Source organism: Salvelinus sp. IW2-2015, linkage group LG4q.1:29 (assembly GCF_002910315.2).
Source record: "Salvelinus sp. IW2-2015 linkage group LG4q.1:29, ASM291031v2, whole genome shotgun sequence".
Taxonomy (NCBI): Eukaryota; Metazoa; Chordata; class Actinopteri; order Salmoniformes; family Salmonidae; genus Salvelinus; species Salvelinus sp. IW2-2015.
Genome location: NC_036842.1, coordinates 6,808,777 through 6,830,016, shown reverse-complemented (window position 1 = coordinate 6,830,016; position 21,240 = coordinate 6,808,777). Strand labels below are relative to the sequence as shown.

Genomic DNA, 21,240 nt, shown 5'->3' with positions numbered 1-21,240 from the left:
TAACAATATCAATTAAAATGGTCGAAAGAAACAAATTGCTTCTTAGCAAAGACCAATTTCTCAAGCAAGAATTTTGCTAGGACTGTCTGGGAGTGATCTGAGTGGGGAGGGGAAAACTGAAAACTAGCTGTTATTGGTAGACAAAAGTGACGTTATTTAAAAGTGTAGAGTTGTTTTACCATTAAGAACTTTTTTTTTTGTATACCAAAATGGTTGTGTACAACTGAAAAGGCACCCCAGTTTTTTTTATTGCTAAATACACAATTTTCACGGAAATGGACGAGTAGATGTTCAGTGCCAAAATTGGTTGAGTCTGTTGCTTTATTCGATAATATCCCACCTCTGTCATATACAATGGAAGAGGCTGTTTTCTTGGTGCGAAAATTTCTATATCATTAATCCATTAACTGACATGCCTTGTAGTGGAATGTTTGTTTATCTACAAAGAAAAAGGTTGGCTGTGTATTGAATTTTAGCATGATTTTGCCTGCAGTATAAAGGAATGTTGTGGATAATATATGAAATGTATTCAACAAGGGTTGTCCTTTTGCATGTGGGAACTGCTGCGGTTGGCTGTTAAAATGCCCTATAGTTGACTTACATCACATGACAGATGTAATCTGTGTTAAACAGTGAAGTATTAGAGGCCTTCTGAAGGCCCCAAGACGTCAACTTGATATTCATTTTATATGCTCAAGGGAACATTTAATCATTCAGTGTTGTCTTAAAATGGTTACCATTAGGATTGATTTGGTATGGACTGCAGGATAAAAAATAAAACTTTATGAAGTTGTAAGTTTGAGTGGTTTTGTATATCTTGACAGCTTATGTACTTTTTGAACAAATAGTTTTATCAAGTAAAGAATAATGGCAGTATCCTTAACATATTGTTTTATTGACCTACCATTTCCAGTGTTTTCGATTCATTGTAGATTAATTAGGCGGGGGGGTATGGGTCTCCATTGCCCAGTACTGGAGGATGCACCTATACTGACCAATGTCTATGGTTGTGTAAGTATAATGTATGTAACAGGTAAATGTGGAGAGAGTGAGCTGTAAGGGGGATCTATGTATCCTGTGGTGAGAGCACTATTCCCTGCGCCACGAAAGCCCTGGCCTCGAAGGCAGAGGCAGTAGTATTCTCACATAGCTATGCCATGCTACAGAATTTCCCCTCTCTCTCGAAACATCCTTGCATTTGCACCAAGCCCTAAATGCAAACCGGTAAGCTCCTCCAAAGGCCATCCCACTGCTGCCACCAGTGTAACAGGTCGATGTGGAGAAAGAGTGATGGGGATCCTGCAGCATGGGGATTTATTTTATTTTTTACATCAAACTAGTCAGGGCTTGGGTGAATAACTTGTCTCAGTTAATTATTTTTTTAAATGACCCTCTTCAGTTGAACAACCACAAAATAGATTATTGTGAAGGGCGCCTCCTAGTGTTTCTTCAGAAGACTGTGAATGCTCTGTCTCAGTACTTCTTCATGACAGACGGGGAGGGGGAAGCAGAGAACTGTAAGCTCAGTATCCATCTTAAAGAGAAAATAGGAAAGAGAAATCGCGTCCAAGGGTTATCCCTCAAAAACGGTATCTTTTCCTCGTGATCCGTGCTTGGGAGCCCCAGGAGGGGGCTGTGTCATCGTCTGTAGGATGTCCCGACATGAGGGTAAGTGAAAAATAGACGTCCTTAGCGTCGCAGACTGAGCACTGAAGCTTGCTAGCTAACATGCCATGTTTTGTATGGCAATGCATTGGACAGGGCTCATGATGGCGGCCACCATGAATTTTCAACCTTTTCTCAACCTCCTGATAACTGGGTGGAACCAGGCAGTTTTTCTTTAACGACAGTCTCCGAATTAATTAACAGTCATGTTTCAAAGAAGTCATACTTCTAGTGAGGGGCATTTTCTTATAGCGAGTTAGCTAATGCTAATTAGCGTGCTAACGCTAGCTAGCTGAACTGATGATGGTCCGACGGTTGCTAACTAGTTAGCTAGGACGTTAACTAGCTAGCTAACTAGCGTTCTTCAACGCTGTACACAGTAGTAGTAGCAGCTAGTTTAAAGTGTCCAGACTGGGAATGGAAGGGTGAATGCGTGGTATATTTTGTTATGGCCACAGATTGTTTTCATAGCTAGTTAGTTAACTGGACTTCGTGCTGAAACACTCAGTCACCAAGGTTTTGATCATTGAATGCACTGTCATCAAGGTATCGTTAGTTTGAGGCCCTCCGTCACAGTGGGCCAAACCTAGGCATGTATCTAACTAGCTAGCTAGTTTGCTAAACTAGCTAGTTAGTCAGCTAGCTCGTCTATCGTCACTCAATTATCGTACGTTAGCTACCTATTCTAATTAAACTCATTAACGTTAGCTAGCTAGTTAGGGTTATCGGAGCAGAAGAGTACCGTATACCGGTAAACTAGGTAACTGTAAGCAGAGTGAAGTTAGCTAACACAAGTTAGCTAAGGTTAGCCAGCTAGTTAGCCAAGTTAACTCTGTTAGAGCACGGATTTTGAGAACAACCAGTTTGATAGCTAGCCTTCTCTATCTGGCTTGCTAGACACATTTGTTCACTTGTGCCATATTAGGTCTGGATGACTAGCCAGGTCAGGCTTTTTTCCAATGAAGGAAACGTTGTAGCTAACTAAGGATCATCATTTTTCACTTTAGACACGTTTCTGGTGAGGATTGGAGAATAATTCATTTTAGCTGGGCTGCTGCAGAGGATCTGTGCACATATTATTTAGCCCTGTTATGAAGTCGGTGAATTGGTGCATTGGCTAGCTATGTCAAAATGACATACAGGTTCCAAATATGATGTTTTTCTAGGCAGCACACCTTTATCCCTAGCCTGGTTGTGCTCTGTTCAGCTATTACATTCCACTCGTGTCCACTCTTGTCATTAGCAAAAGAGACTGGCCTTTTGGGAAATCTTCAAATATGAACATTCTATCATTAATGAGCTCTAGGAGATCAGAGGGTTTAATACTAATTTGATAACCCTCACAGCTATCATCCAATCACAATGTTTATGCAAATTAGATTGATAGGAAAACGTTCTAACTTAATTCATATATTTGATTGGAACCATTCAAACGTTGGGCATTCTGTTGCTGGGAGAACAGCATTCCTGTTTATTGCATTTTTACAAATGTGATCACCACAGAAGCTCTCGCCATTCAAACTTCTCCGCCAGTTCACTGTGAATAGCCTATTTTATATCCTGCAAGGTGCTTTTTCCCCCCTCAAATAGATATATCTTTTTTGGTTGCTCAAAATAAGTGAATTGCCAGGGAACTCACAATACGATATTATCACAATACTTAGGTGCCAATATGGTATGTATTTAGATTATATATGTATTGCAATTTCAATACTGTGATTTTATTGCGATTCCATGGTCCAAACATATTTCTCACCATATGTCTGCTGCGGAGGGACAAGAGAGCTATGAGAGAACGAGTTTTGAGCAGTCATGGAAATAAGTGAGGAAAACAAATTGGCTCCCTATTTTAAAAAGATGGAGAACAAGTTATGAGGGAAAAATAGTGGAGTTTTGGTGCAGGTACAGCCAACTAGCAGAAAAATAATATTGCGATATTGTCAAAACAATAAAATAAATGTTAAAATAATATCCCTATATGTCACTATTGATTTCCTCAGTGTTTTAACTACTTTGTATGTTTCATATCTGCAATCATATCAGTCAAAAAATATAAATGACCAGTTTATGCTTCAAAACCAACTTTATAAGAGGTTTTAAAAATAGGTTCTATTTGACTCAAAATTCCATGACATACAGTAAGGCATTGTTGGCAGAATAGATGGATGCAGTTAAACATAAATATTTAAGTGATGATGCCAGAGAAGCCGTGTTTGAATGATATGTTGGCACGGGTGTTGTTAGGCCCAAGACATAGTCGAAAACAGACTGAGGGCATTATCACATTATACAATAGGTTACCAAAATGTTCAAATAATTATTGACATATTTTCATTCAAAACTTTATTCATCCTATTTCATCCATCCACAAGATATATATCGGTTTGGTTGCCAGAGACACGGCCCAGTCAATTTGTTCTGTGTCTATGAACGCAACCCAGTCATTCGTTCTAAATATTATATTGTCATACCGGCTGGCAACCTTCTTATCCCTTGCTTGCTAGCTAGTCAACTGCAGCTAACTTACAGTCATGTCAAACTGTGCAGCCAGAATAACAGCTAAGTAGCTGCATTTGCATTTGTTTAAATGTCACTAGAAAACGGCTTATTTCGATACATCCATAACTAGGGTTGCACATTTTGGGGAATATACAGAGGTGGAAACTTTCCATGGGAATTAATGGAAATGTATGCAAATGAATACCATTTAAATGTAGATGTTTTTTGCATTGGATAAATTTACTGTATCATATGGAGACAGAAACATATAAATTGTACCTTTTATAAGTAGACATAATTGCTAATTATTACAACCTTCCAATAAAACAAAAACAATGTAGTTACAAATTGAACTGAGTTGACTCTTCACATGGGAGGATTTCACTGAACAAAAGGGAATATTGAATGATCCATCACATCTCCCAAAAACTTTTCAACGTGCATCTGTAAAATTATGGCACGACCCAAAGCCCTTGCTTGGAAGTGTACTTTACCAGACTGCCAAGAACCTTGCCCTCGTCCAGGCCAAGGTGGTGAGACACGGTAGTGATGACATAGGCCTTGTTGATCTCTGCACCAGACAGGATGCTCTTGCCAGCATACTTGGGGTCCAACATGTACGCTGCGGCGTGTTTCTGCTTCAGGCAGAAGTCTTCGCGCTTTCTGATGTATTTCAGAACTGCAGTTTCCTCTGCTTGGAGCAACAGTGAAGTGGGCAGGGCAGTACGGATTTCTTATCTTACATCTGCAAGCAGAGTCTGAAAATCAGGCAGGAGGATCCTCTTGATGGGGCTGTCCATATCGCCAGACTGTGATATGGCCATTTCTTGGAGAGACTCCTTCACCTCCCCAACGGGTGTTGCTGGGCAGCTACAATGTGGTGTTCTTATTCTTCTCACTTTGCTTGATGAGGTAGATTGCTGCTATAACTTGATGACCCTTCACATATCTAACCATTTCCTTGGCTCTCTTGTAGAGAGCCATGATGTCCTTGAGGAGCAGATTCAATGCATGAGCAGCACGGCCAATGGGTGTGATGTGAGGGTAGGACTCCTCCACTTTAGACCAAGCAGCCTTCATGTTCAGAGCATTGTCTGTCACCAGTGCAAAAACCTCCTGTGGTCCAAGGTCATTGACTGCCATCAGCTCATTTGAAATGTAGAGACCGGTGTGTCTGTTGTCCCTTGTGTCTGTGCTCTTGTAGAATACTGGTTGAGGGGTAGAGATGATGCAATTAATTATTCCTTGCCCACAAACATTTGACCATCCATCAGAGATGATTGCAATACAGTCTGCTTTCTCTATGATTTGCTTGACCTTCACTTGAACTCTGCATCCAGGAAATGAGTAGATAAAGGATGTCTGGTTGGAGGGGTGAATGCTGGGTGAAGACCATTCAGAAATCTCTTCCAATACACATTGCCTGTGAGCATCAGAGGTGAACCAGTTGCATACACAGCTCGAGCAAGACATTCATCAGCATTTCTCTGACTACGTTCCTCCATTGAGTAAAAAAAAACTCATTCTCATTCCAGGAGGACCATGAGCTGTTGCTATCGATAAGGTGTCTGATTCATCATTTTCACCTCAAATAGAAGTAGAGGGACTTTTGTCAGAGGTTGCTTGTTGTGAGCGCTGAGGGATCTTTATGCACTTGGCCAGATGATGCTGCATCTTTGTTGCATTCTTCACACATGATTTGGCACAGTATTTGCAAATGTACACAGCTTTTCCTTCTACATTAGCTGCAATGAAATGTTTCCACACATCAGATAGTGCCTGTGGCATTTTCTTGTAAAGATTAGAATATACAATATACAATTCCATGTACAGATAAATAGTTAAGCAGTTAGATTAACTTCTTACGGATCTAGCGTCCCACCTCGACAACAGCCGATGAAATTACAGAAGTCGTAATATTAAACATTCATGAAAATACAAGTGTCATACATCATTTAAAAGCTTAACTTGTTAATCCAGCCGCTTTGTCAGATTTCAAAAAGGCTTTACGGTGAAAGCACACCATGCGATTATCTGAGGACAGCGCCCCGCACACAAAAGCATTACATACATTTCCGACCAAGCAGAGGCGTCACGAAAGTCAGAAATAGCGATAAAATAAATCACTTACCTTTGAAGATCTTCATCTGGTTGCAATCAGAAGGGTCCCAGCTATATAATAAATGGTCCTTTTGTTCGATAAAGTCCTTCTTTATATCCAAAAAAAGTCAGGTTCATTGGCGCGCTTGACTGGGTAATCCACCGGTTTCCCTCGTTCAAAATGCATACAAATGAATCCCGTAAGTAACCAATAAACTTCTTCCAAACATATCAAACAACGTTCCTAATCAATCCTCAGGTACCCTAATATGTAAATAAACTATAAAATTTAAGACGGAGAATACCGGAGATAAATAATGAAATTCGCGCCCTCACCGGAACGCGCAACGAACGCTACAGCAAAAATGGGAGCCACTTACAAAAACTACAAATTCTAGCTAATTTTTCGCAAAAAAAGCCTGAAACTCTTTCTAAAGACTGTTGACATCTAGTGGAAGCCCTAGGAACTGCAGTCTGGGAGGTCCTTTTACATTCCCATTCCCAGCCATTGTGGTCCCGTGTGGCTCAGTTGGTAGAGCATGGCGCTTGCAACGCCAGGGTTGTGGGTTCATTCCCCACGGGGGGACCAGGATGAATATGTATGAACTTTCCAATTTGTAAGTCGCTCTGGGTAAGAGCGTCTGCTAAATGACTTAAATGTAAATGTAAAATTGTAATCAGTGGTGAGCTGGGGAAGAAAACAAATTCTGGATGGATTGTCCTCGGGTTTTCGCCTGCCATATCAGTTCTGTTATACTCACAGACATTATTTTAACAGTTTTGGAAACGTTAGAGTGTTTTCTATCCAATACTACCAATCCAGTAACAGGCAGTTTACTTTGGGCACCTCATTTCATTCATCCAAACTTCCGAATACTGCCCCCTAGCCCGAAGAAGTTACAACTACTTTGTAAAATAAATATTTTAAAATGAAACATGTATGGAAACAGGTGAATTAACACTCCTCAGTTAGCAGGCTCAAGTAAGCTAAAACCCACATGGTAGCAAAAACTAACTAGCAGAAGTTGTTAGAAATGATTTAAAAACACTTTGCTGTAGGCTACTATTTACTAGTTAACAAGAAATCATGTAAAAAATATATTAATTCCACCCAGTATTGTAATCAAAACTTACCAGAAAGCATGTAGTCCTTGGCTCAGACAGTGTGCTAGTGTGGGCTGAGAATCAGCTGTACATGTGATGGATGAATGCATTCTTGCAATTCCGTTGAATTGGGGATAGTTTAACCAACAAAGGTTCGCTGTTATAAGCTAACATTTTTGATGAATTTAAGCTAAATTCCCAGGCTTAACTTCCCATGGAAAAATTCCGGAAATTTCCCGGAAAGATTCCGACCCTTTGCAACCTTATCCATAACAATGAGCTAATGATGAGCGATTTCACCTGGCATAGAAAATGTGGTCTCTCGTCAGGACACTGTTGTTCAGAGGAGCTAGCCAAAAATACAGCTAACACAATCACTTCAAACTGAAGATGGAAAGACTGCAAACTAGCTGCATTTCGTTTCATTTTACCTGTTTTCTATTGATATGTCTTTGTATATATCCATAAAGGTTATGCTGATTTAATGATTTCGATTGGCTGAGAAAATCTGCCTGCCTGTTTTTCTTGTCCCGACCCCTACACATTCATTGCTATGGTATTGAAACAGTGTTGCAAATGTCAGAGACTAACAACAAGGTTTATACACGTCTACGCCATTGAAAACCAATTGCTAGTCTAAAAGAATTGGGGAATAATGTCTCGATACCTTTTACAGTAGAGATAAAGTTTATAAATTGGCTGGGCTGAGGAGACTGGATTCCGAAGTGAGATGGAACAGAGTAAATTGGCATTTCAATGTCATAGCTTTAGCCGGTGGTAACTTGTGGAATAGACCTCCGGCTACGCAATCAGCATCCAGGATTAGACCCACCCGTTGTATAAAATTCACCAATACATGTCTTGGTAGTCCCAAAACTATTGATATCAGCTGACCTGGTACATTGTTTGCTGCTGCCACCCATTTGGGATGCACCGTCAAACACCAGGCCCACGGGCTGAATAGGACACAGAAGCGAGTATAAATGAGTCAACAGTCATCTACTTTATGAAATTAGACTGATGCGCTCGCATCGGTTAATTCCACTTCATTTGCAGCTTTATTGGCTGCAGTGTCTATTAATTGTTAAAACACACGGCCGCTTTCCCATTTTATATTGCTATAGAATTTTCACAAATGCCTTACTATACGTCATTCCCAAACATTCTATGAATTTATGAAAATTACCATATGTAAGTGCTTGCTTGTCAGAAGAAGGAAAAAGTGTCATTCTTCCCGGTGGGTGACTGAACAGATTTGAATAAGATTTCATGTTGCTAAAATGCTGTCAGTTCCACTTTTTAATAAGAGAGGAGTCATGATCGTCATGATAATCAGCATATGTGCATATGTGGAATGACGACAGGTGCCAGTTTTACATTACTTTCCCCATTAATGGGCTGCCGAGTGGCACAGTGGTCTAAGGCACTGCATCTCGGTGCAAGAGGCGTCACTACAGTCCCTGGTTTGAGTCCAGGCTGAATCACATCCGGCTGTAATTGGGAGTCCCATATGGCGGCGCACAATTGGCCCAGCGTCGTCCGGGGTAGGCCGTCATTGTAAATAACAATTTGTTATTAACTGACTTGTCTAGTTAAATCAATTACATGAAAAAAAAATATGGGTTGCAACTGAAGCAAACGTAGCTCGATTTTAATCTTGTAGGCTAATATTTTCTGTATCATTGTTTCTCTCATTACGGAGTCCTCTCTAGCCACTTTGAACAACGTGATCTTGCATTGACGCTACCTTCTCACAAGGGAATGACTGCAGCAGGTTGTAACGGTATTCACACAGTCGGTATCAGATAGAATGTTGCGACCCTACTTACCTGTGGGGAAATCAACCTGTTGTTGCTTAGATTACCCCACTGGCTCACAGCCAAAACCTAACTTTTTAAAATGACATTTTTCTTGTAATCTATTTATTTGTTTTAGTCAATTACAAAACTACATTTTAAGAAAAGTACAACATGTCTAAAGATTACTTTTAAAAATGTCCTGCTCCCTAGCGTTCTTACTACTTAGAAAAACATAATATTGTAGGGCTACTGACCGGAACGTTAAGTTAGCCTAGACCAACAACACAAATGGACTATACAGCTACAAGTAGTGAGTGGAGTTAAATGTCTTACCTGCGATATGTTTTCCACACACACAGCTACGTGTAGTCTACTTGAACACGGCGTCCCTATATTTCCCACACCGAATAGTCTGAAGCCACAGGGCTCTTCTCGCAGGCTCTATTTCCCTACGTGCGAACCTTAGGTTGGATTTTTTTAACTTGGCTACATGCACATTGAACAACACAGTAGCTTTTTGTGATTGTTTTGTTATTTCTGTATAACAAATCTTTTATAATGGAGATCAATAGGAAATCATTTAGTTTTCCCCCAATTTGTGGTCGAGGGGAATTCCTTATTACGTGAATACCGACTGAGACTGTTTGTTTGTTCTTACAATTCTATATTGTACCAAATGTGCGCGCACCCCATGTCCCATAACATTGTGTTTCCGTCTACCAATCAGCAACTGTGCCGTAAATCCGGCTACATATTGAGATTGCCGAAAGGCCAGCAGTCTCTTTGGCAAATGACAGGGGTGGAATGTTAGCTAAAAAGACTGGTTCCCAGACTACCTTTCTCCAGAGTCCAGACAAGCATTGCATAGGGGCAATTCCACAGTAGGAGTGACACTGAAACCAATGATTGCAAAGTTTGAAATTTACTTGAACAGTGCAGATACAAAGTTTGGTAAAAGAATGATGGCACAAACCGTCATTCTGTGGTGTGAAAGACACCGTTTTGCAAGTATAACGAGATTTTCTATTGGGCAAATTCAGGTAGGTCCTTCCCCGTTTCGTTTGCTTCAGAAAAGCAACGTTTCGCAACGGGCCTCATTTATAAACGATTGCGTACGTACAAAATATGCCCCAGAACATGCGTGCACCAGTTTTCACGCAAAAGTTGGCATTTATAAAAAAAATAAATAAATGAACTTGACGTGAGAATGTGGTTATCCTCCCACAGACATTAGATCATGCGTACCTACAGTTTCTAGTGGTTGAAGTATTGCTTTGCAAGAAGGCAAATGGGGAATAAATTATGACTTATACATAACAAAAAACAGGTAGATAAATATAATAACAAGATGCAATAATTTGCTGTTCGTGAGAAACTATTTATTTTATCTTTGCATTCATTCTAAAATAATTACATCTATTTCCAATTAAAATTTCTCACATTTTCTGACTGTGATGGTTTCATACTCGCGAAATAGCTTATAGGCCTGCAACAAGGGACGAATGGTAGCCTATCCTAACATCTCTCATTTAATTGGACCCACTTCACAGCAGTAAATAGATAAGCTACCGGTATTTAAAGTATTTTGCTCTATGCGATCCTGAACACAGTTTAACGGTAGAACAGACGGTTCTCCTTTTCCATTGACATTTTGTTGGCTACGTCTGAATACTGTAATGTCAAATTTCTTGAGTAGCCAAGACACTGTTTCATTTATAAACATAAATATATCATAACCATTGCACCTTTTCTAGCCACGATGAGTTCATATTCGAAGTAGCCATACAACAAATTAGCATGCTCGTCTCATTTAATTGGGCCTATTAGATAGGCTATTATCATTGAATGTTTTTTTCTCTATTCACCTGAAAGCGATTTATAAGATATGGTGTAATTTAACAGGTGAACAGACAGTTGATATTTTTTGCGTTAAATTGTAGGCTACAACTGTAAGTAGGCCTACTATAGTAAAAAAAAAAAAAAAAAAAAAATCCAGAGTTGACCATATTTAAGAATTCGCGGGCAGTGCAGCATATTTAGGTTCAGGAGAAAGTAAATGGAAAACATTATTGAATTAAATTATATATTTAGAGGTTCACAGCAAGTTGCAATTGTTTTCGTATTTCTGAAACAGCAAATGTCACTGCAAAAAAAAAATATATAAAAATCTGCCAGCACATTTAATCAAGTTCGCTATTGATATTTCCTTTTAGATATTCTGTCTTGGCCTAATTCCAATACTTCCAAAGTATTCAGCAAAAAGGGGGATTAATGTAACTTGGAAAGGTGAATGATGGGCGTTATTCAGGCGGCGGTATAATGCTCGTTCACGCGAGCACAGTTTTACGACAGGTCTGATTTATAACGGGAAACGTGCATATGTAGTCATTTCAGGAATAGCGCCCGCAGATATTTAGTATAAAATTATAAATGAGGCGCTTGGCCTCTGAGTAGTGTAGCTCATGGGTGTAATTCATTTGGTACCATTTTCCATTAGTGCTTGATAGTCATCAAAGGATGGGAAGTCAGCTGCTGTTGTCATCATCACAGAGCAAAGGCATATTCTCAAATTGAAAATGTTGAGAATCCAGATAATTGAATGACCAATCTACAGAAGTTCTCAGTTCTCATAAATGTCTGACTGTATGTGAGCAAGGAAGAGCAGCCTAGCCTAGCCTTTTCCTTTTTCAGTTCCTACACTTTGTATCAGTTTTGTCAGTTGCCTAAGGAGTGATAGGCCTATGTGGTAAATGCCTTGGCTTTATAACAGTGGTGAAATTGTCTGTTTTTAAAAGAAGCAGTAACAAAGTGAAGGTGGTGGTTATAGCAGTTTAGATAACGCCTGTCTGAAGGAGGAAATGATCATGATATGATGACAAAGAAAGGGCACAAAGGGACAGGAAGCGGACAATTGGGTGTCTTTTTAAATAGTTCTTTTATTTTCACTTTGTCTACGTGCTCTGTTTATGTTCTCCAGATCATCTCTTTTGTCTGTCTTTCTGCTCTTTAGGCCTGCTTAGTTTATTACATTGTAATATAAAGCCCGGGCAACAAATGGGGAAAGAATACTTACAAATGCATAAGAGCCGATAAGATGGGGCACTATTATTCAGTGCCAGCCAGGTACACACACACTGGCATTCCTTAATGACTTGCTACTGACTTTTAGGTGGATTCTCTTCTCGGTTGGCATTTGTGGATTAGTGTCAGTGCCAAAGACAGGTTGATGAGTGTCAGCCAGCCTAGGAGCAGACTGTACTTTCTCTCTCTCTCTCTGGTCGTAGGCCTACTCCACTAGACCACGCTATCAGGTATGCAATTAGCCTATACGTTGATATTCAGTCCTCACCCTTGTTTTGCAGGTGTGAGCTGTGACGCGTGTTTAAAAGGGAACTTCAGAGGGCGCCGGTACAAGTGTTTAATTTGCTACGACTACGACCTGTGCGCGTCGTGCTACGAGAGCGGCGCCACCACAACGAGACACACGACAGAACACGCCATGCAGTGTATATTAACCAGGGTAGATTTTGGTAAGGACATTTGCTGCGTAGATGAAACATTTTACATTTATAACAAGAGTTTTTTTTCTTGACCACGTGGCCCAAGCAGGGCTTGGAGTTCTTCCTGGTCTGGTCATGTGGTCAGGAAAAACACTTTGCCCTAATTGTATTTTACATAAAACGTTTGTGTTATGATGATGATAACAGTGACTCTAAAGATGGATTGTTTTCTTTGCAGACCTGTATTACGGCGGTGAGGCGTTCTCAGTAGAGCAGCCCCAGAGCTTTTCTTGTCCTTACTGTGGTAAAATGGGATACACAGAGACATCCCTACAGGAGCATGTCGCCTCAGAGCATACAGAGACCTCCACAGAGGTGGTGAGTGGACACATCATCCTAGTGTTTCATCTATCTTTACTAAGATGGGAAAGACCGTTCCCCCAGTTTAGCTCTGTTGCCCTCTTGCTTTAAAAAAAAAAAAGTGTCCTCCATTGGTTTCAATAGAATGTTTTGGCGTTTACGTCCTCCTATAAAAATCTATGGGAAAGATTGTAGCCAATGACGTCTCATACATCCAGCTTAGATTCCAGGGCTCATGGACGCATTAACACAATTCTCAAATGATTATTTTACAACTGATGCTCGTCAATATCTTAAAATAACTTGAGTGGTCAGTTGAATATATCCGGAGGGTGTTTACTGCTTGCTTTATTTCAGATCTGTCCAATATGTGCCGCGTTGCCGGGCGGGGACCCCAATCATGTGACCGACGACTTTGCTGCTCATCTCACACTTGAACACAGAGCACCGAGAGATTTAATATCTTTTTAATGCAGCTCTTCTCTGTCTGCGTGTGTCTGCTTCTGCGCGTGTGTGTACACCATTGTGGGCAGGGTGTGTATTATTTCTGATTATTCCAAGTACTTGCGAACCATTTCAACTCTGCTCCTTAACCTACCTGGTTTACGATGAGTCCAGCGGCGTCCGGCACGTGCGTCGGATGTTCCACCCCGGTCGCGGGCTGGGCGGTCCAAGGGCACGCAGGACCAACATGCACTTTACTAGCAGCTCCACCGGGGGGCTCTCCTCCTCACAGAGCTCCTCGTACTCACCCAGTAACAGGGAAGCCATGGACCCCATAGCAGGTGAGCAGTGCACCTGGTCTGACCAGTCTCTATCTGTATAGTTAACGACAAGCAGGGTCTTTCCCATTGAGATGGATAGAGAATCTGGTTGTCTGCTCTTTACTCCCTGATCTGTGTTCACTTCTGCTGTATTTTATTCACCAGTCTGTACTGGAGTCACTTGAATGTTGACTTCAGTGGTTATCTTTCCATGAGACGTAATGGCTCTGATCTCGTAGGAAGTATAACCCGCAGTCATAGTGCCGTGCCTCTTTTCTGTGACAGTCTTCCTGTATATCACATTCACCTGTCTCTACTGGAGCCTAGTTTTAAACTATTCATCTCACTAGAAGAAACTCAGAACACACTTCTTCATCTCTCCTCCCACAGAGCTGTTGTCTCAGCTGTCGGGCGTGCGGCGCTCGGCGGGCGGCCAGCTCAACTCGTCGGGCCCGTCCGCATCTCAGCTGCAGCAGTTACAGATGCAGTTGCAGCTGGAGCGCCAGCAGGCCCAGGCGGCCCGGCAACAGCTGGAGACGGCCAGGAACACCACGCGACGCTCCAACCCCGGCGGCAACATCAGCGCCACCATCCCCCCGCCCAGCGCCGTCGCCAACTCGGCCGGCGTGGCCGAGAGCAACCCCATGGCCTCCCACAGCTCCCAGTTCCTGCTCACACGGTGAGTTGGTCGATCCCTCTGAGGTGTACATGTGAACAGAGGCTTTAAAAAATTACTTGACTATATTCTAAGTGGAAGGATCTGTACACACACACACACACTGTTCACTGTTACTGCTATCAGGCCCCAGGTGTTGAATGCCCCGAGTGGCAGGGTCTGCTCTGTCCCCTCCACCCTTGCATGGTATCTCCCACAGTGTCTCCCTCCTCTTGTTCTCTCCACACCCATAGACTCACAGGTCTCCTCTCCTACTACCTTTTTTCGATACTACAACGTGAAAAACAGTTTGGTACTAGAATTTTGTTCATTTTTGTTCTATCAAATGTCTCACGTTTGGAAATCGACTAATTGTTTATCAAACGAAAGAGTTTATCATAAGGCATAAACAGAACACATCAGTGATTCGTTTTCCCTGCAAATTTCTGAAGAGGCGACGGCATGGGAATGCTTGTTTGTTTGTGGTGCGCGTTTTCACGACTTTCTGTATCCGTTAGCGTTGCCTAATAAATCAGACTGTGATACCAATTCTTGGTATAAAGCCTGCAACAGCTTGGAAAGTGTCCTTACAAGCCAGAATGTTGAATAAAATGCCATTTGAACTTACTATAAAGATTCTGTGTTGGTCCTTCAGTGGGTCGAAATTTGAGACAAAATATCCACAGGAAAGTATTATTCGCCTGACTTTTTAGAGCGCCGGAACTGCCGTTGTAATTTGTATACCTGGCACGTGTGCAAAACCATGTAAACACTAGTGATCGGAGAAAAAAATCGATAGTTTTGGGACAGAATTGTATCGATATTTGACTCTCGTATTGATTTGACTTATCAAAACGGCAGTATATTTCATCCTATAGCTTGTTCTACATCTTTTTAAATAGTGAGTCAACATGTTTTCAGCTCTTATTTCTCTGACTGATCACCAGTTTTTTCATGCTCTTTGTCTCTGCAGCAAACCTAAAATGTGCAGTATGTTTGGAACGTCGATCGCAATAAAATCACAGTGTCGAATCGTGAAAATCGCAATACATACCTAAGTATCATGATAATATCGTATTGTGAGGTCCCTGCCAATTCCCAGCCCTAGTAAACACCTGCAAGACTTCGGTTTGTATGCATGCATCGCATGTACAGTGCATTTGGATAATATTCACATTTTGTTACTTTAGACTTATTATAAAATGGATTACATTTTTTTTTATCCTCATCAATCTACGCACAACACCCCATAATGACAAAGCGAAAACAGGTTTTTAGACATTTTTGCTAATGTATTAAATATTTAAAAAATGGAATTACCTTACTTACATAAGTATTCAGACCCTTTGCTATGAGACTTGAAATAGAGTTCAGATGCATCCTGTTTCCATTGATCATCCTTGAGAGGTTTCTACAACTTGATTGGAGTCCACCTGTGGTAAATTCAATTGATTGGACATGATTTGGAAAGGCTCACACCTGTCTATATAATGTCCCACAGTTGACAGTGCATGTCAGAGCAAAAACCAAGCTATGAGGTCGAAGGAATTGCCTGTAGAGCTCCGAGACAGGATTGTGTCAACACAGATCAAGGGAAGGGTACAAAAAAATGGCAGCATTGAGGTCCCCAAGAACACAGTGGCCTCAATGATTCTTAAATGGAAGAAGTTTAGAACCACCAAGACTCTTTCTAGAGCTGGCCGCCCTGCCAAACTGACCAATTAGGGGAGAAGGGTCTTGGTCAGGGAGGTGACCCAAGAACCCAGTAGTCACTTAGAGCGCTCCAGAGTTCCTCTGTGGAGATGGGAGAACCTTCCAGAAGGACAACCATCTTTGCAGCACTCCACCAATCAGGCCTTTATGGTAGAGTGGCCAGACGGAAACCACTCCTCAGTACAAGGCACATAACAGCCCGCTTGGAGTTTGCCAGTTTGCCAAAAGGCAAACTCGGATCATGAGAAACAAGATTCTTTGGTCTGATGAAACCAAGATTGAACTGTTTTGCCTAAATGGCAAGCGTCACTTCTGGAGGAAACCTGGCACCATCCCTATGGTGAAGCATGTTGGTGGCAGCATCATGCTGTGGGGATGTTTTTCAGAAGCAGAGACTGGGAGACTAGTCAGGATTGAGGGAAAAATGAACAGAGCAAAGTACAGAGAGATCCTTGATGAAAATCTGCTCCAGAGTGCTCAGGACCTCAGACTGGGGCGAAGGTTCACCTTCCATTAGGATAACAACCCTAAGCACACAGCCAAGACAATACAAGAGTGACTTTGGGACAAGTCTCTGAATGTCCTTCAGTGGCCCAGCCAGAGCCTGGACTTGATCCCGAAGAGACCTGAAAATAGCTGTGCAGCGATGCTCCCCTCCAACCTGACAGAGCTTGATAGGATCTGCAGAGAACAATGGGCGAAACTCCCCAAATACAGGTGTGCCAAGCTTGTAACGTCATACCCAAGAAAACTCAAGGCTGTAATTGCTGCCAAAGATGCTTCAACAAAGTACTGAGTAAAAGGTCTAAATACTTATGTAAATGTTAGTAGTTTTTTAAAAATATATATTTTTAATACATTTGCCGAAACATCTAAACCTGTTTTTGCTTGGTCATTATGGGGTATTGTGTGTGTGGATTTATGAGGGGGGGAAACTATTTAATCCATTTTAGAATAAGGCTGGAACGTTACAATGTGGAAAAAGTCAAGGGTTCTGAATACTTTCCGAATGCACTGTACTTCGTCTTGTGCACACGTTTTAGGTCACGAGCAAACTAATATGGAGACCCGCGTTTTTGAAGTCGGTTTAATAATATTTTTTTGTGGAAATTGTCTCGAATTTTTAACCCACTGATGGCCCAACCCCACAGACAATCGGCAGAGTAAGTTCCAATATAATTTTATTCAATATTTGTGACAGGCGAGACTTTTTAGTTTTTTTTCTATGTAAATGAGTGTACACAATTGGGACTACCATTAACGATGCTAATGATAACTGTCTTCGGGTAGATGTAAAGGCTTTCCCAAAAATATTCTCAATTAAAAGTTAACTACAAAGTAGCCTGTGCCTAACTGGCAAAATCCTGATTATTTGCATCAATCCAGTGGCCATTTGTTCTGCAAACTCCATCACAGGATCAAATGCAAACTTTTTTTTCTCACTGGCCAAAAATCTAATGGCCCGAACATGGTGTGATGTAAAAAAAAATTTAAAAAAAAAAAAGGAAATTCATGCAATTCATAGCATGTGTCAAACTCCTTCCGCTGAGGACCGAGTGTCTGCCTGTTTTCACTCCACCCTTGTACTTGATTGGTGAATTCAGGTCACTAATTAGTAAGGAACTTCACTCACCTGGTTGTCCAGGTCTTAATTGAAAGGAAAAAACAAAAACCTGCAGACACTCGGCCCTCTGTGGAATGAGTTTGACACCCCTGGCATGCTTCTCGCTATATTCAGCCACTAATAGGCTATATATCTATAGGTACTTAACTGCCGACACTGGGTAGGGGTGCTAACTTTTTGTTGTTCACACAGCCGTTTAACCACAGATTAAATAAATACTCCAGACCACAAGGTGGCAGTAGCTTGTTTTGTATTTTGCCAGCATTAGAAAACTGATAGCTAAATAGCAAGCTGTACAAATGTTGTTGCTAGTTAGATAGAATTGTTAGTAAGCCCTTGTGGCCATCTGGCTAGTATCAACAACCATACTGAACAAAAATATAAACACAACATAAAGTGTTGGTCCCATTTTAATTTCTCTACCATAAGCCGCCTCCAATCGGCCTCACAACAGACAACGTGTAACCCCGCCAGCCCAGGACCTCCACATCCGGCTTCTTCACCTGAGGGGGGAGGGGCGGTACTCAGGACTATTTCTGTCTGTAATAAAGCCCTTTTGTGGGGGAAAACTTATTCTGATTGGCTGGGCCTGGCTCCCCAGTTCGGTGGACCAGGCTCATGGCTGCCCCCTTGCCCAGTCATGTGAAATCCATCGATTAGGACCTAATGACTTTATTTCAATTGACTGATTTCCTTCTATGAACTGTAACTCATCTTTGAAATTGTAGCATGTTGCATTTATTTTTGTTCAGTGTAGGTAACTAGCACCATTATAATTAAATCAAAAAGGATACATTGTTTTAAAACGCAGCCAACAGTCAGTGTAGAAGCGAGCTACCTATGTTGTGCTACTGCATATGGTGACGCTAACCGTTAAGCTAGTAAGCGAACTGGCACAGTATGAGATAATGGAGAATGATTATTTCTTCATCATGCTAGATAGCTAGCTTGGTAAAAATATGTAAAGACTTGCTCTAGAAAAAAGGTGCAATATGATTGCGATGATTCCTTAGTTAATCCTGCCTTGCGTTTCTCGATTGTTGTAGGAAGAAAATGTTGACACGCAAATATTGAGCTGCTTTATTAGTGTACAAATTATTATTTGCAGAAACGTCAAGAAATTTACGGAGGACAGAATATGGACTTCATTTCATATCTTTTTGGTTTCTGTCATAGTAGTTCGCAGATGTAATATTTGTGGAGTATGTTTTGCATGGAGATTTAACCTAAGGACCAATGAAAAGGTCTAAAATGAGCAAACTGGGCCATGTAAAACTAACTCACCCATTGAAAAGGCAGCCTCTCCACAGCTCCATCAATCAGTCTTCCATCACCTCGGTCCACATGGTGCGTGTTGTTGCTAGATTTATCCTAGACCTAAAAAACAGTGTGGACTTAGAACATTCAATTTTGTTTTTCTATTTTAAAAAAGTGTGGAAAAATCTGTCATTCTCCACGCTTTCATTTTTGTTGTGGGGTCGAGTATCGTGATGCTAACCCTGGTATCAAAGTCTAAATTCTGTTATGACAACACTAGTGCAGTAGTCCCTGCCTCTGCTCGGTGCTAACCAGTTCCCCTCTTTGTCCTGCTACAGGTTAAACGAGCCCAAGATGTCGGAGGCGGAGCGGCAGGCGCTGGAGGGCGAGCGCGCCGACCGCAGCCTGTTTGTTCAGGAGCTGCTACTGAGCACACTGATGCGCGAGGAGAGCTCTTCCTCGGACGAGGACGAGCGGCGAGATTTCGCCAGCTTTGGGGCAATGGGCTGCGTGGATATCATGCCTTTAGACGTGGCCCTGGAGAATCTCAACCTCAAGGAGAGCGGTACAGGCAGTTACGGCAGCAGCTCGAGGAGCTCTAAGGAGCCTCCACCGCCTCCTCTTTGATGATATCCCAGCACCACGCAGACTTTGTCCTCTGTGCTGCCACTGCCAGTGATGGGCGGGCGGGCAGTAGGCTGTATTTTGGTTTGTTTTTTGGTGATTGTAATTTCAGGTCTGTCACCTTTGTTACATTGTGTACAACCATAAAAAAGGAGAGCGGGAGCGATTGGGGAAAGTGCAAGTGGATGAGTGCGCAGCGCCGAGCGAGCGATGGAGAGAAAATAAATATATAAATATATATAAAAAGTTGATAATCACAATTTTTCTTTAGCAGGTCAGCATTAGGTAGCCGTGGCAGACCTCTGCTTCCTGTTCTCATGCAAAAGGCTCCTTTATAAATACTCCACATTCAAAAACGGAAGAGGAATCAGACACCCTCTGATGAAGCTGCTGTGTGTATTTATGACTTAACTAATAAAGTGCTTGAATGGTTTACCATAACTACTGCATGAGGTTCTTTGCAGCGTGCATGACTTTTAATGACCTTATCGTCATTAAAAAGCTAAAAAAAAAAGAAATAGCCCAAAGCTTTTTATCTTCAACTGTTTTAAAAGGGTTACATGATTTGAGTTTTCCCGAAAAATTGAATATCACCAAAAAACTGACATGCTGAAAAGTTTAGGAACTTTTACAACTTTTTTATTTTTAATAGAAAAAAGCAACATATTGGAATCTGAAGCTTTTAAAAAGAAAACAATGCAATGTGTTTGTCTCTCAGCTCCGGTTTGTCCTTCCCTCTCTGTGACACCATCGTCTGAATATAACAACTTGCTGCACTAATGTCAACTCAAGACGTCTGCATTTACTTAGCAGATGATAAAATAATACAGTACTAGGAGCAGATAAACAAGATCTTGCCTCTGACATTTTTCCTAGATGTTGATGTTTTAGTGATAAGCGGTGTGTAACCACCAGATGTAGTTTCTAATTTATGCACCTGTACAGAAGAACTAGTCTCTCCCATTGTCATCGATCGCACTCAACTCTGCTCCTCTCTGCTTCTGTAGGCCCAGACTCCCTCCCTACATGAATTTGTATTTCTTCTCTCTGTTGAGGAAGGTGAGCTCGGGACTCCACATTGCAGGCATTGTTTTTTGTTCGACTTATAAAAAAGAAAAGATCCGTTCAGATGTAGTTTTTCAGCTGATGATAGCACCTTCTATTTATTCATTTTTTTTTTGTTTCTCTGATTCTTTTAAGCCTTGTAATGAATCATGCCACCTCCATGCCTATACTCTTATACTCTATGTAAAATACAATGAGATGTATATTGAATTTGTGCGTTAACTTTCATAATGGTTCTAGGACATGGGCAGACTTTGTTTTTTTTAATGTAAATTTAGAATACTACAATAAACTGCGCACAGCTTTTGATGAAACGAAGCACCTCCCTCTTGATCTGTATGATGGCGTGTTATTCGGCTACTGTATTGGGCTTTTCACACTGCTGAGCTGTACCAAGCTGTACTGGTTGGGCATCCACCATAGTTCCCGGAACCGTGCTGGAAAGGACAATGTGAAAAAGAAAATAACAAACCCTTACCCAGTACAGTTTGGTTATGGTCTGCACATAATT

General features: G+C 41.3%; 1 protein-coding gene across 1 annotated transcript; it reads left to right on the top strand.

Annotated features, from left to right (window-relative positions):
- The first annotated feature begins 1,447 nt into the window (after window positions 1-1,447).
- kcmf1 (potassium channel modulatory factor 1) lies at window positions 1,448-20,182 on the top strand. Its single transcript, XM_023983498.2, has 7 exons — window positions 1,448-1,668; window positions 12,530-12,697; window positions 12,906-13,045; window positions 13,385-13,486; window positions 13,635-13,812; window positions 14,182-14,470; window positions 19,379-20,182. Exons 1-7 carry the CDS (start codon window positions 1,653-1,655, stop codon window positions 19,665-19,667), a joined length of 1,182 nt encoding a protein of 393 aa, XP_023839266.1. The 5' UTR covers window positions 1,448-1,652; the 3' UTR covers window positions 19,668-20,182.
- The last annotated feature ends 1,058 nt before the right edge of the window (window positions 20,183-21,240 follow it).